At 44.2% G+C, this 13,277-nt stretch overlaps 1 protein-coding gene across 1 annotated transcript in view; it reads left to right on the top strand.

The window, feature by feature from the left end:
* cdc42bpb (CDC42 binding protein kinase beta (DMPK-like)) overlaps nt 1-13,277 on the top strand; it is a 294,374-nt gene that overhangs the window by 145,436 nt on the left and 135,661 nt on the right. The window contains 3 exon segments of the mRNA XM_084314992.1: nt 6,364-6,447; nt 10,355-10,450; nt 11,948-12,096. Of these exon segments, the coding sequence (XP_084171118.1) occupies nt 6,364-6,447; nt 10,355-10,450; nt 11,948-12,096 (329 nt within the window).

Raw genomic sequence — 13,277 nt, forward strand, 5'->3', positions numbered from 1 at the left:
TCGTTGAGATGCAGGGATCTATGAATGTGAAAATTGACAACAAGCAGCCATTGATATTTACCAGGAATTCCAAGTCGGCAGCTCATATTCTTTCAAGACATGTCACTAGACCCACTCGGCTTTCTGCATCTGTTGAAGCGAAGGGCGTCAGATGTCCACGTATTGGACCGGGATAGTTTTGACCTATTAGGCTGCGTTCACACTGCAAGCCTTAGTGCTGCTCACTTCAGATTTTTTTTGTTTGGCTGTGTTCACATTATTATGTAAAATGTGGCCAATATCAGATTCCAGTGTGAACTGGTCACTCGCTCCTGAACTGACCCGCATACGCAAATGAACAATAGAGAAGATGGACGTACATATTTTTTGTCTGTAGTCTGAACGTGTCGCCTGAGAGGAGTCTAGCATCTGTGAGTGCCTTTAACCTTTACTGACCCTGGGAAGCTATGCGGAGCATGTGGAGACCCTTCTTCAGCTGTGCCCTCCGACGGAGTTCCACACACACACACACACACACCAGAGCTGCCCAGTACAACCACACACACACACACACACACACACACACACACACACACACACACACACACACACACACACACACACACACCAGAGCTGCCCAGTACAACCACACACACACACACACACACACACACACACACACACACACACACACACACACACACACACACACACACAGCGCTGCCCAGTACAACCACACACACACACACACACCAGCGCTGCCCAGTACAACCACACACACACACACACACACACACACACACACACACACACACACACACACACACACACACACACACACACACACACACACACACACACACACACACACACACACACACACAGAGCTGCCCAGTACAACACACACACACACACACACACCAGAGCTGCCCAGTACAACCACACACACACACACGCACACCAGAGCTGCCCAGTACAACCACACACACACACACACACACACACACACACCACACACACACACACACACACACACACACACACACACACACACACCAGAGCTGCCCAGTACAACCACACACACACACACACACACACACCAGAGCTGCCCAGTACAACCACACACACACACACACACACACCAGAGCTGCCCAGTACAACCACACACACACACACCAGAGCTGCCCAGTATAACTACACACACACACACACACACACACACACACACACACACACACACACACGCACACACACACACACACACACACCAGAGCTGCCCAGTATAACCACACACACACACCAGAGCTGCCCAGTATAACCACACACACACACACACACACACACACACACACACACACACACACACACACACACACACACACACACACACACACACACACACACACACACACACCAGAGCTGCCCAGTATAACCACACACACACACCAGAGCTGCCCAGTATAACCACACACACACACACACACACACACACACACACACACACACACACACACACACACACACACACCAGAGCTGCCCAGTATAACCACACACACACACACCAGCGCTGCGAGTTGAAATGGCGAGTACTCAAGTAATCGATTACTCCCGTCCATCCCTAGTATATTAGAGAGAGAATTGGTCCTTTATTAGTAGAGGAGAACACTATTTTAGTCGGTGTTGCCACTCTGGCCATGGTGTTCTTTTCAAACTAGGGCTGACCCCTATTAATCGATTAGTCGACTAATCGGTCGAAAGGAGCCGTAGTCGACTGGCCAACCTCTTAGTCGAATAAAATAAAAAAAAAAATGTATATTTTTTATTTTTATCATTCTTTCCAAAAGAAGAGTCCTAGAAGCGTGGCTAATGCTAATGGCACGCATACCAGAGGCTAACTGCCTACGAAAACAGGCACAGAGGCACTGAAAGAGGATTTCACCCGTCTAATGAACACACTAGACTAGACAAATTGTATCCATCAGTGGACCAATTGCATGCTTTTGCAGAGGACAAGAAGCCTTCAGTCGACTCCTTCAGACATTAAGCACCCCCCACAGCCCAAATGGAATGATAACAAAAATAAAAAAATATTATACTTTTTTTTTTTTTTTTTTTTTTTTTTTTTTAGTCGACCAATCCAAGTGACTGACTAACGGCAAATTTTGGCCAATCCTAGTCGACCATCCAAATCCTTAGTCGGGGACAGCCCTATTTCAAACTAAAGGTTTCCTTTGTTACCCGGCTGCTTTTCTGTCTTCTAGCAACGCCCTCTAGCTCTCTCCAAGTTGGGCAGAGAGCACAGGATAGTTTAAGAGAGGCCGGGGGGGGGGCATAGAATAGTTTGAGAGAGGAAGGAGTGCTAATGAGTTTTTGGGAACAGACGAGGTCACCGTGTCCTTGTTAGAGAGCCTACTTGCAATTATAACGTGTCGTTGTGCGGCCCTACTCCAGATGATGGGACAACAGGGTCCAGGTTAAAAGCTCTGCTCTCAGCCACGTCTCCCGGGCGGCTTGCAGGCCCGCCTGGCCATCGCTGACACCTTCATGCCGTCGGTCTGTCCGTGGAGCGTGCGGTCGTGCCTGAGAGGCGTCATCCTTTGTGACCTTTGTTCGTTACGTTGGCATTCTAATTCTAAATCAACATTCGAATTAAAAAAAAATTATATATATATTTTTTTAATATATATATTTTTTACGTGTCTATTCATTCGGTTTAAACCAATGGGTTTTTTCTTCACAGTTGCAGATAAAGATTAGGCTACACTAATATCATGGTATTAAAACTGAGGAGTTATGTTCATTAAAGAAAGTTGATTTAATAAAAAACTAATTTAATCAGATTAATGACTTTATTCAAATTGAGGATTTAGTTTGAGGATATTTATTAAAAAAAACAAAAACATTTTGAATACTTTTTATTTTATTTTTTATTATTATTAAAAACCAAGGTTTAAACGTCCGTTCCAAAAACCCGGTCGTGCCAGAGAGGCGTCCTGTGTGAGGGAACGTGGCTGCTAGCTAGGGCTGGACCAAATGTAATGGGCGATTCTTGCTCAAATGTCAATCACGATTTTTCTCTAAGAATTGAAATCACGATTCTCTCTCACGATTCTTATTTTTTCAATAAAATGATTTATTGCACTCTTTCAACAGACAACATAACATATCAAAGAGCTTGACTTAAACGTAAGTCTCTTGTAACATACAAAATAACTCAAGTCAGAATCGTCATTTAAAAAAGTTAAGTAAAAAGTAAAACAAATTTATTTGTTAAAATCTTTTTAATAAAAAAAAATCGTCATAATTTATTATAAGTATTTGAACGAAGCTTCGAATGTCTGTCGTCATATTCTTTCATTTTATAATAATGTGTGATAACAACTCACTGCAGCACCCACTTTACCCACTTTAGAACACCTAAACACACTTTATATTTATTGGTAAAGAATTTGCACTACAACCCATACCTCATTACACCTTTACTGTAAATTGTACCTCATCCCATTTCTGCTTTGTACTGTATAGTATATTGTATTGCAACTCAGTTACTTCTACTCTGCATTGTACATTGTATATATGTATATACTGAACACTTTTGTCTACTAATGATGCTAATGATGGAGCATCGCCGTTGGTTGTGTGATAGTAAAGGGCTAACCTTCTGTATTGTCACAGTGAAAGGGTTAACCGGCTGTCGTGTGGCAGTGAAAGGGTTAACACACGCCTCCCCACCATATCAGTCCTGGCTGAGAACGGGGTCAGAATGGGGTCAGGCTGACTGACTGACTGACTGACTGACTGGCTGACTGACTGACTGACTGACTGACTGGCTGACTGGCTGGCTGGCTGGCTGACTGGCTGGCTGACTGACTGACTGACTGACTGACTGACTGACTGGCTGACTGACTGACTGACTGACTGGCTGACTGACTGGCTGGCTGACTGGCTGGCTGACTGGCTGACTGGCTGACTGGCTGACTGACTGACTGGCTGGCTGACTGGCTGGCTGGCTGACTGACTGACTGGCTGACTGGCTGGCTGACTGACTGGCTGGCTGACTGACTGGCTGACTGACTGACTGGCTGACTGGCTGACTGGCTGACTGACTGGCTGACTGACTGACTGACTGGCTGACTGACTGACTGGCTGACTGCGTCTCTCTGTGGTTAAAAAAGGAGAGAAGTAAAGAGAAGGAGTGAGAGGGCAATTATTTTTTTAAGTCAAGGATTCTGTGGTTTGCTTCTCTAATGAGGTCACTTATCTGGTGCGTGGGGGGGGGGGGGGGGTTGGTTTCTGCTAGGAGAGTGTCTGTTAGTGTGTGTGTTAGGAGAGTGTCTGTTAGTGTGTGTTAGGAGAGTGCATGTGTTACTTAGGAGAGTGTCTGTTTATTGTGTGTTACAGTAGGAGTGTGTGTGTGTCAGTGTGTTAACTTAGGAGAGTGTCTGTTAGTGTGTGTGTGTGTAATACGGGGGGGGGGGGGGGAGTAATACGTTTATGCGAAATATTGTGTTGTCTCCCAAAAAGTCTCCCAAAAAGTATCTTCCCTTATTTTTTTCAGGCAACTACACTGTGGAGTGGTGTATTTAGAGAGGGGACCCTGTTAACTGTTACACCGCTGAACGGCATGCTGGGTACAGCTCGCTAGCTGTATGCCAGGTAGCATAGCGGTCCGGTAACATCTGGGAGAACAGAAAGGAAAGATGAAGAAAGAGAGACTGGAGAACGTTTTGTACCCCGGCCCTAAAGTTCACACATGTCAAGCGTCGGTGATGCAACGTTCAGAATGAAATGCTTTTGTTCCCGGAAATACGCTTAGCTTGGTGCCGTTAGCTGTTAGCTTGGTGCCGTTAGCTGTTAGCTTGGTGCCGTTAGCTGTTAGCTGTTAGCTTGGTGCCGTTAGCTGTTAGCTGTTAGCTTGGTGCAGTTAGCTGTTAGCTGTTAGCTTGGTGCCGTTAGCTGTTAGCTGTTAGCTTGGTGCCGTTAGCGTTAGCTGTTAGCTTGGTGCCGTTAGCTGTTAGCTTGGTGCCGTTAGCTGTTAGCTTGGTGCCGTTAGCTGTTAGCTGTTAGCTATGACTGCAGCCGGGGCGGCTAGGTGGTGTAGTGGACAAGTCACTCGCCACCAGTGTGGAGACGCTAGGATTCGCGTGTTCGAATCCAGCTCTCCACATTGTTTTTCAGTTTGGCTGGTCGTCCGCAGTAATACACATTGGCCGTATTACGGGGAGGGAAAAACTGAAGGGTGGGGATCGAACGTTGTGAACAAGCGACTCCTACAAGTCGGTTGGTGCGCCTGCGCAGTAAAATCAGGAAGTGTCGGGGGCAGCGTGAGCCTCCCACGCGTTACTCCTCGACACTGAGAGAACGAGCTGCGCAGGTGAAAAGATGCGACTGCTGTTACCTCAAGTACCGGAGGGGACTTGTGCTATGTATGACTTAGTCCACATTGCAGCCGGCTTGTGGGAGGCAAGAAACAGCGTTCGTGACAGGGGAGGGTTGAATTGGATGATACGAAATTGGGATGGGAGAAAATATGGAAAAATGGGAGAAAAAGTGGATCAAAAAAAAAAAAGCTATGACTGCAGCCAGCTAGCTCGCTTGTTGGATTATTTCACGTTCGCTGTAAAGTAAAAGCGGGAGCATGTCTATGTTCCCCGGGTCCTATGTTCCCCGGGTTCTATGTTCCCCGCTTTGATTGATTGATTGATTGAAAATTTTAGACCACCAGCCCTGATTCCAAACTCTAACTTTAACCAGTTCGAACGAGGGCCTAAGCTTAACCGTTCGAAACAAGGCGGACATTAATAATTAATAAAATAATAAACATTTATAAAATTTTCAATCTATTAATCAATCAAATCGGGGAACATAGAACCCGGGGAACATAGGGATGATCCCGTAAAAGCAATGTTAACGTGGTCAATGTCCTTATGTCTGTTTCTCTCTCTCTCTCTCTCTCTCTCTCTCTCTCTCTCTCTCTCTGTCTCTGTCTCTGTCTCTGTCTCCCTCTCTCTCTGTCTCTCTCTGTCTCTCTCTGTCTCTCTCTCTCTCTCTCTCTCTCTCTCTCTCTCTCTCTCTCTCTCTCTCTCTCTGTCTCTCTCTCTCTCTTGCTCTCTCCTCTCCCTCTCTCTCTATCTCTTGCCCTCTCCCCCTCTCTCTCTCTCTCCTCTCTCTCTCTCTTGCTCTCTCTCTCTCTCTCTCTCTCCTCTCTCTCTCTTGCTCTCTCCTCTCCCTCTCTCTCTATCTCTCTCCTCTGTCTCTCTTTCTTCCTTCCCCTCACATTTGAATTGTCAATCAATGCAACTGGACTGCAACTTAACAGTCTCTATATATTCTATGCAGTTATTGTGATGCTGACGGTTATCTTGACCTTCTCCTCTCCTCCAGGTTGCAGTGGTGAAGATGAAGAACACGGAGCGAGTGTACGCCATGAAGATCCTGAACAAGTGGGAGATGCTGAAGCGGGCTGAGGTGAGAGGGAGAGAGGTAGAGAGGGAGAGGGAGAGAGGTAGAGAGGGAGAGGGAGAGAGGGGTAGAGGGAGAGAGGGAGAGAGAGGGAGAGAGAGGGAGAGGGAGAGCGGAAGAGGGAGAGAGAGAGAGAGGGAGAGCGAGCGGAAGAGGAAGAGGGAGAGAGAGAGAGAGACTTCTTGAATTGAGAAATAACAAAACAAACGCATAATGATGTGTGATTTTATGTTGAGTGAAAGTAGCGCTGCACAATTAATCGGAAAAAAAAATCTTGATTCATAGACTTATGCGATCTCATTTCCAAATTATGATTTTTTATTTAATTTTTTTTACTTTACTTTTTTAAACGATGAAGAGAATCGTGTGAGAAAATCGTGATCTCAATTCTTAGAGAGAAAAATCGTGATTCACATTTTTAGCAAGAATCGTGCAGCAGCCCTAAGTGAAAGTATAACTGACTGCACCCTGGGATGTATAATTTACACGCACCAGCCTCCACACTGGGATGTACAATCCGGTGCTGCTCCTGAGACCATGAATGGAGCTCTTTTGTGAGGCGGTAAAATGTGTGTGTGAGCTCTTACAGAGATGAGCTTTCAGTTATATTATCATACTGGCAATCGTGTCTCGCTCTTCGCCATTATGAGATAACTCCTATCTCCTAGCTTAATGTGCTCACGAAACAAACAAATGCACTCGCATGTTCGAACCATCGTTTTTAATCATGAAAAAAAGAAATCTCCACAATATTTTTTCTGGTTCAGTACTGTCGAGTCTTGACTTTACGCACACAGCGCACATTTACGCATATAACGTAGAACATATGCGCATATTGTTGCGGTTGTTAAAAGTAGTAGTACTTACTAGCTTAATTAACGTGCATAACATACCTGTGTAACGTTAAGTAACTTGTGTTCTGCTGGGAAAGTTCAGCATCACTGCATACACTTGGTTTAATCCAGACGTCCATTCGGAAACGTTGTGTTATGAAATAAGACGCGTGAGTGAGAGTCTCTCTCTTTCTTTTTGCATGATTGATAAATTTCCTGATGATGCATGACGGTGACCCCTCCTCATTTCGACTAGACTGTTTTTTCTGTGTTCGCGCGTGACTTTCGAATTATTGTAAACACAACATAGTACTGTGATATTCTTTAATTTTTTTATCCACTTTTTCTCCTTTTTTTTCAATTTTTCTCCCATCCCAATTTCGCGGTGCCAATTCTCCCCTGTCCTGAACGTTGCTCACATATGCCCCCCACTGGCCGGTTGTAGGGAGGATATAGAAGCCTTGCGTCACGTGTCCCCTCCGATACACAAGGAGGCAGCCTGTCACATCTTTTCACCTGCCAGCGCGGACTCTCATTGGCGAGGTGTAACGTGTAGGAGGCTCACACTGCCCCCGCCATTTTCCTGTCTCTGCTGTGCAGGCGTCCCCCAACCGACCTGTAGGAGTCGCTGTCCACAACGTCCAGACTACCACCCATCGACTTCCACCCGCTGACTCTTCCAATGGACCTATCTCAAACCCTGCCCTCTTTTCTTGATCCTCCAATCACAAGAAGGATCAAGAAAAGAGGGCAGGGTTTGAGATAGGTCCATTGAGTTAGTATGACGACCGGCCCAAGCCGGAGGCAACGCCGACAGCCGGATTCGAACCCGGTGTCTCTTGCGTTGGTGACGAGCGCAATGTCCGCTGCGCCACCCAGCCGCCCAGTACTGTGATATTCTGATATATATATATCAGATTCTGATATATATTTTTTGTGTAAAATAAATAAACAAATAAAAAATGAAAAATGTAAAAGGAAAAAAGAGCAGAGGTTCGAACCCATTAATTAAGATTCGAGTGCCAACGTGACAAACGAAGGTCCGAACCTTCGAGCGTTTGGGATCAGCCCCCGTGTGTGTGTGTGTGTGTGTGTGTGTGTCTGTATACATACAGCTCAGTAAAGTTGAGCACAGCATTCCAAACATCAGCCAAATGTTTGTCATGGCCAGACAGGCATGTTTGACATGGATATAGATGTCACTGTGGAAAGTCCCCCGACCCCAGAGGTCACCGGCGCTCCTCCGTCTGTCTGTCTGCTCTGGTCTGGTTACTCTCTTTTAAAACACGGTTCATATGGTCAAGGAAAAGCTGGACAATTCTGGAATACCCCCTGGCCCCCCCTGGCCTGGAAAAGTTACGGAAACATTATGGGAAATTATGCAGAATACCAACTAGGGTTGCCAATTGTAAGCACGTTCCTTACTCGATCATTGATAACGTTAACGATCAATGAAAACAAAAAATACCCAATTTACCAAACAAACAAATGTATTTGTTTCCTCAATACATCGCAGCGGCATATTGCAGTCTCACAACATTGCATGGCATATGAAACATAGGAGTGTAGAGGCCCTGACATATTAAATCAATAACCCCCCCCCAAAATGTATATTCTTTTGGGATATTGCAACCACTACATAAAAATGTGAGTACACAAGTTCAAGTTCAACTAAAGTTCAGACCTCTGTTACTCTATTTCATTAGCAGCACTAAAAGTGATTTCCCTTTTTTGCATTAGTAACATCAGAATGTTATCTTTCAAAAGAGACCAGGCTCATGCATGTGCTATAAGTATAAAGTATAGAATTTTGGTTTTCAAAAAATGTATGCAGTCCTCAAGTTCAAGTAAAAAAATTGCCACTTTTTCTGCCACTTTGACTTGTACAAAAACTTGTTACTCACGTTTTTCTGTAGTAGTTGCAATATCCAAAAGTATATTTCCAAAGAAAAAGTTGGCATGGCTGGAAAAACACCCTGGGTCCATAGCCTGAAGTCTTGTGTAGTACATAACATATCATAAAAATCAGTTTAGAAATGAGTGATTAGGAGCGATTTTGGTAAAAAAATAAAAAAAATACTCCAATGCATTCTGTTTTTTTCTCTTCCTGTTTTGCTAGAGGATAAAATTTTTTGTTTTGAAATAATTCTTTTATGATTACGTCATAAAATATGACGACACACATTCGAAGCTTCATTCGAAAAGCTTTGAATGTAAAAAGAAATGACACAGGACATACTTGACTCCTATAAGACTGAACAGAATGGGTCTTAAACAAGACTCCAAATGCTCCTTATGTACAAATGGGGACGAGGGGACATTTATGCACATGTACTGGGACTGCCCACCAGTTAAGATATTCTGGAAAGAGGTGACCCAGCCATTATCAAATCTCTTAACTCTGAATATACCTGTACACCCCTCTGTATTACTGCTGAATGATGTCTTTGAACATGCAGTACATCCACAGCTAAAGAGATTGGTTTTATCGGGTATCACAGTGGCTAAAAAGCTGATAGCATCACAATGGTTTCAACCGGAAAAAATGTGTCGGAAGGTCTGGATTATTACATATCTCGATGTGATTTATCTAGAAATATCTACAGCAAGAATTTTGGGTCTCAATGAATCCAAAATGACAATGTGGTTAGAAGTGGTGGAGAGAATAAAAGCTAGCATATAATGGTAGTGTCTGGTTAGGAGCGAGGGATAATGGAGGTACTATCCAATGGGGGGTCCGGGAGGGGGGGGTACGAGCTAGAGCATATGTGTGTAGGGTATTAGATAACAGGTATTAGGGGTATATTCTGTATAAGACATTTAACTAATTGGTGATTTCATTGGATGTGCACTGTTAATTAATGCTTGTATATCTTATCGTGTGTTGACATGTTTGTTTATATGTTTGTTTAAAAAATAATAAAAAAATAAAATACAAAAAAGAAATGACACTCGGTACAGCCAGCCCTAGTGTTCAGTGTTGAGCAGGGACGGGGGTGGAACAAGCCTTGTGTTTAAAATACCAGTTGATGCCAAAGTATTGACTCGAAAGGCGATTTCTTCTTCCCTCCGTCCTCCAGACCGCGTGTTTCCGCGAGGAGAGGAACGTCCTGGTGAACGGAGACTGTCAGTGGATCACCACCCTCCACTACGCCTTCCAGGACGACAACTACCTGGTGAGCACGCACACGCATGTCCCTCAACACGCTACACACCTAGTGCATGTCCCTCAACATGCTACACACCTAGCATAAAGCTATCTGCTGGTTGCTATGGTGATAAAGCTAGCTTAGATGCGTCTATACTTTCCGTAGCCGCATTTCTGACTGACGCTCTCTGATTGGCCACTGACATGTTTGCCCAATAGCGTGACGAGCTGTGTCTTTGCCCATTTCCGCGTCGAACAGCCTGCAAACTACCTGGCGTTCTATCGCCATGCTCTAAGACAAACTCTAACCTTAACCAACTTCGAAGAGTGCCTAAGCTTAACCAGTGTAGAAACAGGCGTCAGCCAATCAGAGAACGTCTGCCAGAAATGCGGCTACGGAAAGTATAGACGCAGCTTAGATATATCCGCAAAATCTATCTAACTTTAGTCTATGACCTGAACAAACAGGGACTCTTGCACCACGCTAGACATAATGGTATGCATACTGTAAATGTATTTTTTTTTATGTTACTTGTCCTTTCGGACAAGTTATGTTTTTGTAGGTTTTTTTTTAATTGGTTTTTGTTACCGGGCAGTCCGGTAGAGAGAGAGCGAGAGAGAGCGAGAGAGCGAGAGCGAGAGGGAGAGAGAAAAAAAAACTTGGCCAATACCCCCTAATCATTCAAATTCAAAAGCGAGCCATCAAATTCTATACACGCCTCCAATCAAGTGACCCCCACTCCTACCACTACAAAGCCCTTCAAAAGCCAAGAGATGAACCCAGATAAGAGTCCCCTCTGCCAGCTAGTCAGAAATCTCTGTCCACAAACACCAGGGCTTCAGGACAGATACCAAGAAATCTGGCCCAACCAAATAATCTCAAAACAAAAAGAAAATTATATAGAATATTGGAACAAATCAACCAAATCTCAAAGTAAATTAGAATTCTATTTGACCCTAAACAGAGAGTACACGGTGGCAGAATACCTGACCACTGTGAATAAGATAAAATTAAGAAAGACATTGACACGGTACAGACTGAGTGAACATAGTCTAGCCATAGAAACAGGCCGTCACAGGCTGTGTTCACTTTGTCATCAGGGGGATGTTGAGACAGAACCTCACTTCAGTGTACAGCATTAGCTGCAAAATATGTAGATGGTTGTCACACAATAAGAGAACAAGCCCTGTAAATGTGTCTGAGTGGCCACACTTGAAAAATGACTACCCGATCGAGTGACTATTTTGTAAATTAATGTTTCTTGTTGATTGTCTTTACTGTTATTACTAATAATATGGTATTTTATTGCTTAATATATATGTTATTGTTTGTATGTTGAACTTGCTTTGGCAATAAGTATGTTAATATTTCATGCCAATAAAGCCTATTTGAATTTGAGAGAGAAATGCGAGATGGATTGGGGAAGACATTCGGCAAAGATCACCGGGTCCAGGAGTCGAACCCGTGTCGGCCGGGTGGCACCGCAGTGCTTTATGCCCCTGTGATGTCTCTGTGGTTCCCCAGTACCTGGTGATGGACTACTACGTGGGCGGCGACCTGCTGACCCTGCTCAGTAAGTTCGAGGACCGCCTGCCGGAGGACATGTCCAGGTTCTACGTGTCCGAGATGGTGCTGGCCATCCACTCCATCCACCAGCAGCACTACGTCCACAGGTGCGTCCTGCACACAGACCCGCCTGCACTGTTTACACCTGTTTGTTTTCTCTCATATTTCTATATTCAGATACAATTTGATTACCCGTATTATTATTATTATTCAGTCGGTATGAAAGATTTGTGTGTTGGATGCAAATGAAAGGATCGTCAGTCGTGACGTTATTTTGCCAGAAATGAGTGCATTCCATAAATAATGAGTGCAGATGGGCGGCTGCCGGGCAGTGTAGAGGTCTAATAAGCACTCACCTAGCAGAGTCTCCGGGTTTCGAATCCAGCCTTCAGTGTTCGTGGGCGGGAAGCCGGTGGTGTATGAGTCCTGGTCGTTGCAAATAGCGACTCCTACTGGTCGGTGGATCTGGACGAGATAGTATGAAGCTCCGTTGCGCTCTCTCAGTGAAACTCCTCGCTGTCGGGTGAAAAGAAGCGACTGCTGACTCCACATGTATCGGAGGAGGCGTATGGTAGTCTACACCCTCCCCTGACAGTAGGGCAGCATGTGGTAGTCTACACAGGGCTCCAGACTAACTTTTTTCACCACCGTCCCAGAACCGTCCCGAAATACAATCTTAACCATCCCAAAGTGAATGTAACCGTCCCAAAAATCAAATGTCGTTTCTTTACTTTGGTTTTGTCGTCTATAGTTGTTATTGCCATAAGAAACACCATTCAGAGAAGGGGAGAATAAATTGATTAAGTCAAAAGGCTCCCAGGTGGAAAGATTTCACAAGAATAATTATGATTAAAAATAAATAAATATATATATAAAAAAAAGTGTTTAACAAGGTAATAGTATAGGGATATTTGGTCACGGTGCTGTTGGTCAACCAATTGGAGCCATGTTGATTATTCCTTCCATAGGAAAATATATTTAAATGTATTTGTATTTTATTTCGTTTTATTTTTTCGTTATTACAAATGTGTGTGTTTATGGTTGAAAATGTTAGAGATAAATAAAGATCAAATCAAATTTAACTGAATAAGTTATCCCTCTCCTAACAAGAAAGAAAAACGTAGTTTAGCTTTAAACTATATAATGTCATTGCGTCCAGAGATTCCACCTTTGATAACTAAAGTACTGCACAGTGCAATACTCCAATTCAGCCATTGGCAATTCAGCCGTTGTGTGGGGGGCGCTGTTGAGCGGGCCTGTGACCGGACCTGAAAGCGCCCCTGGCTCT

Source organism: Notolepis coatsorum, assembly GCF_963971535.1.
Source record: "Notolepis coatsorum genome assembly, chromosome: 5".
Lineage (NCBI taxonomy): Eukaryota > Metazoa > Chordata > Actinopteri > Aulopiformes > Paralepididae > Notolepis > Notolepis coatsorum.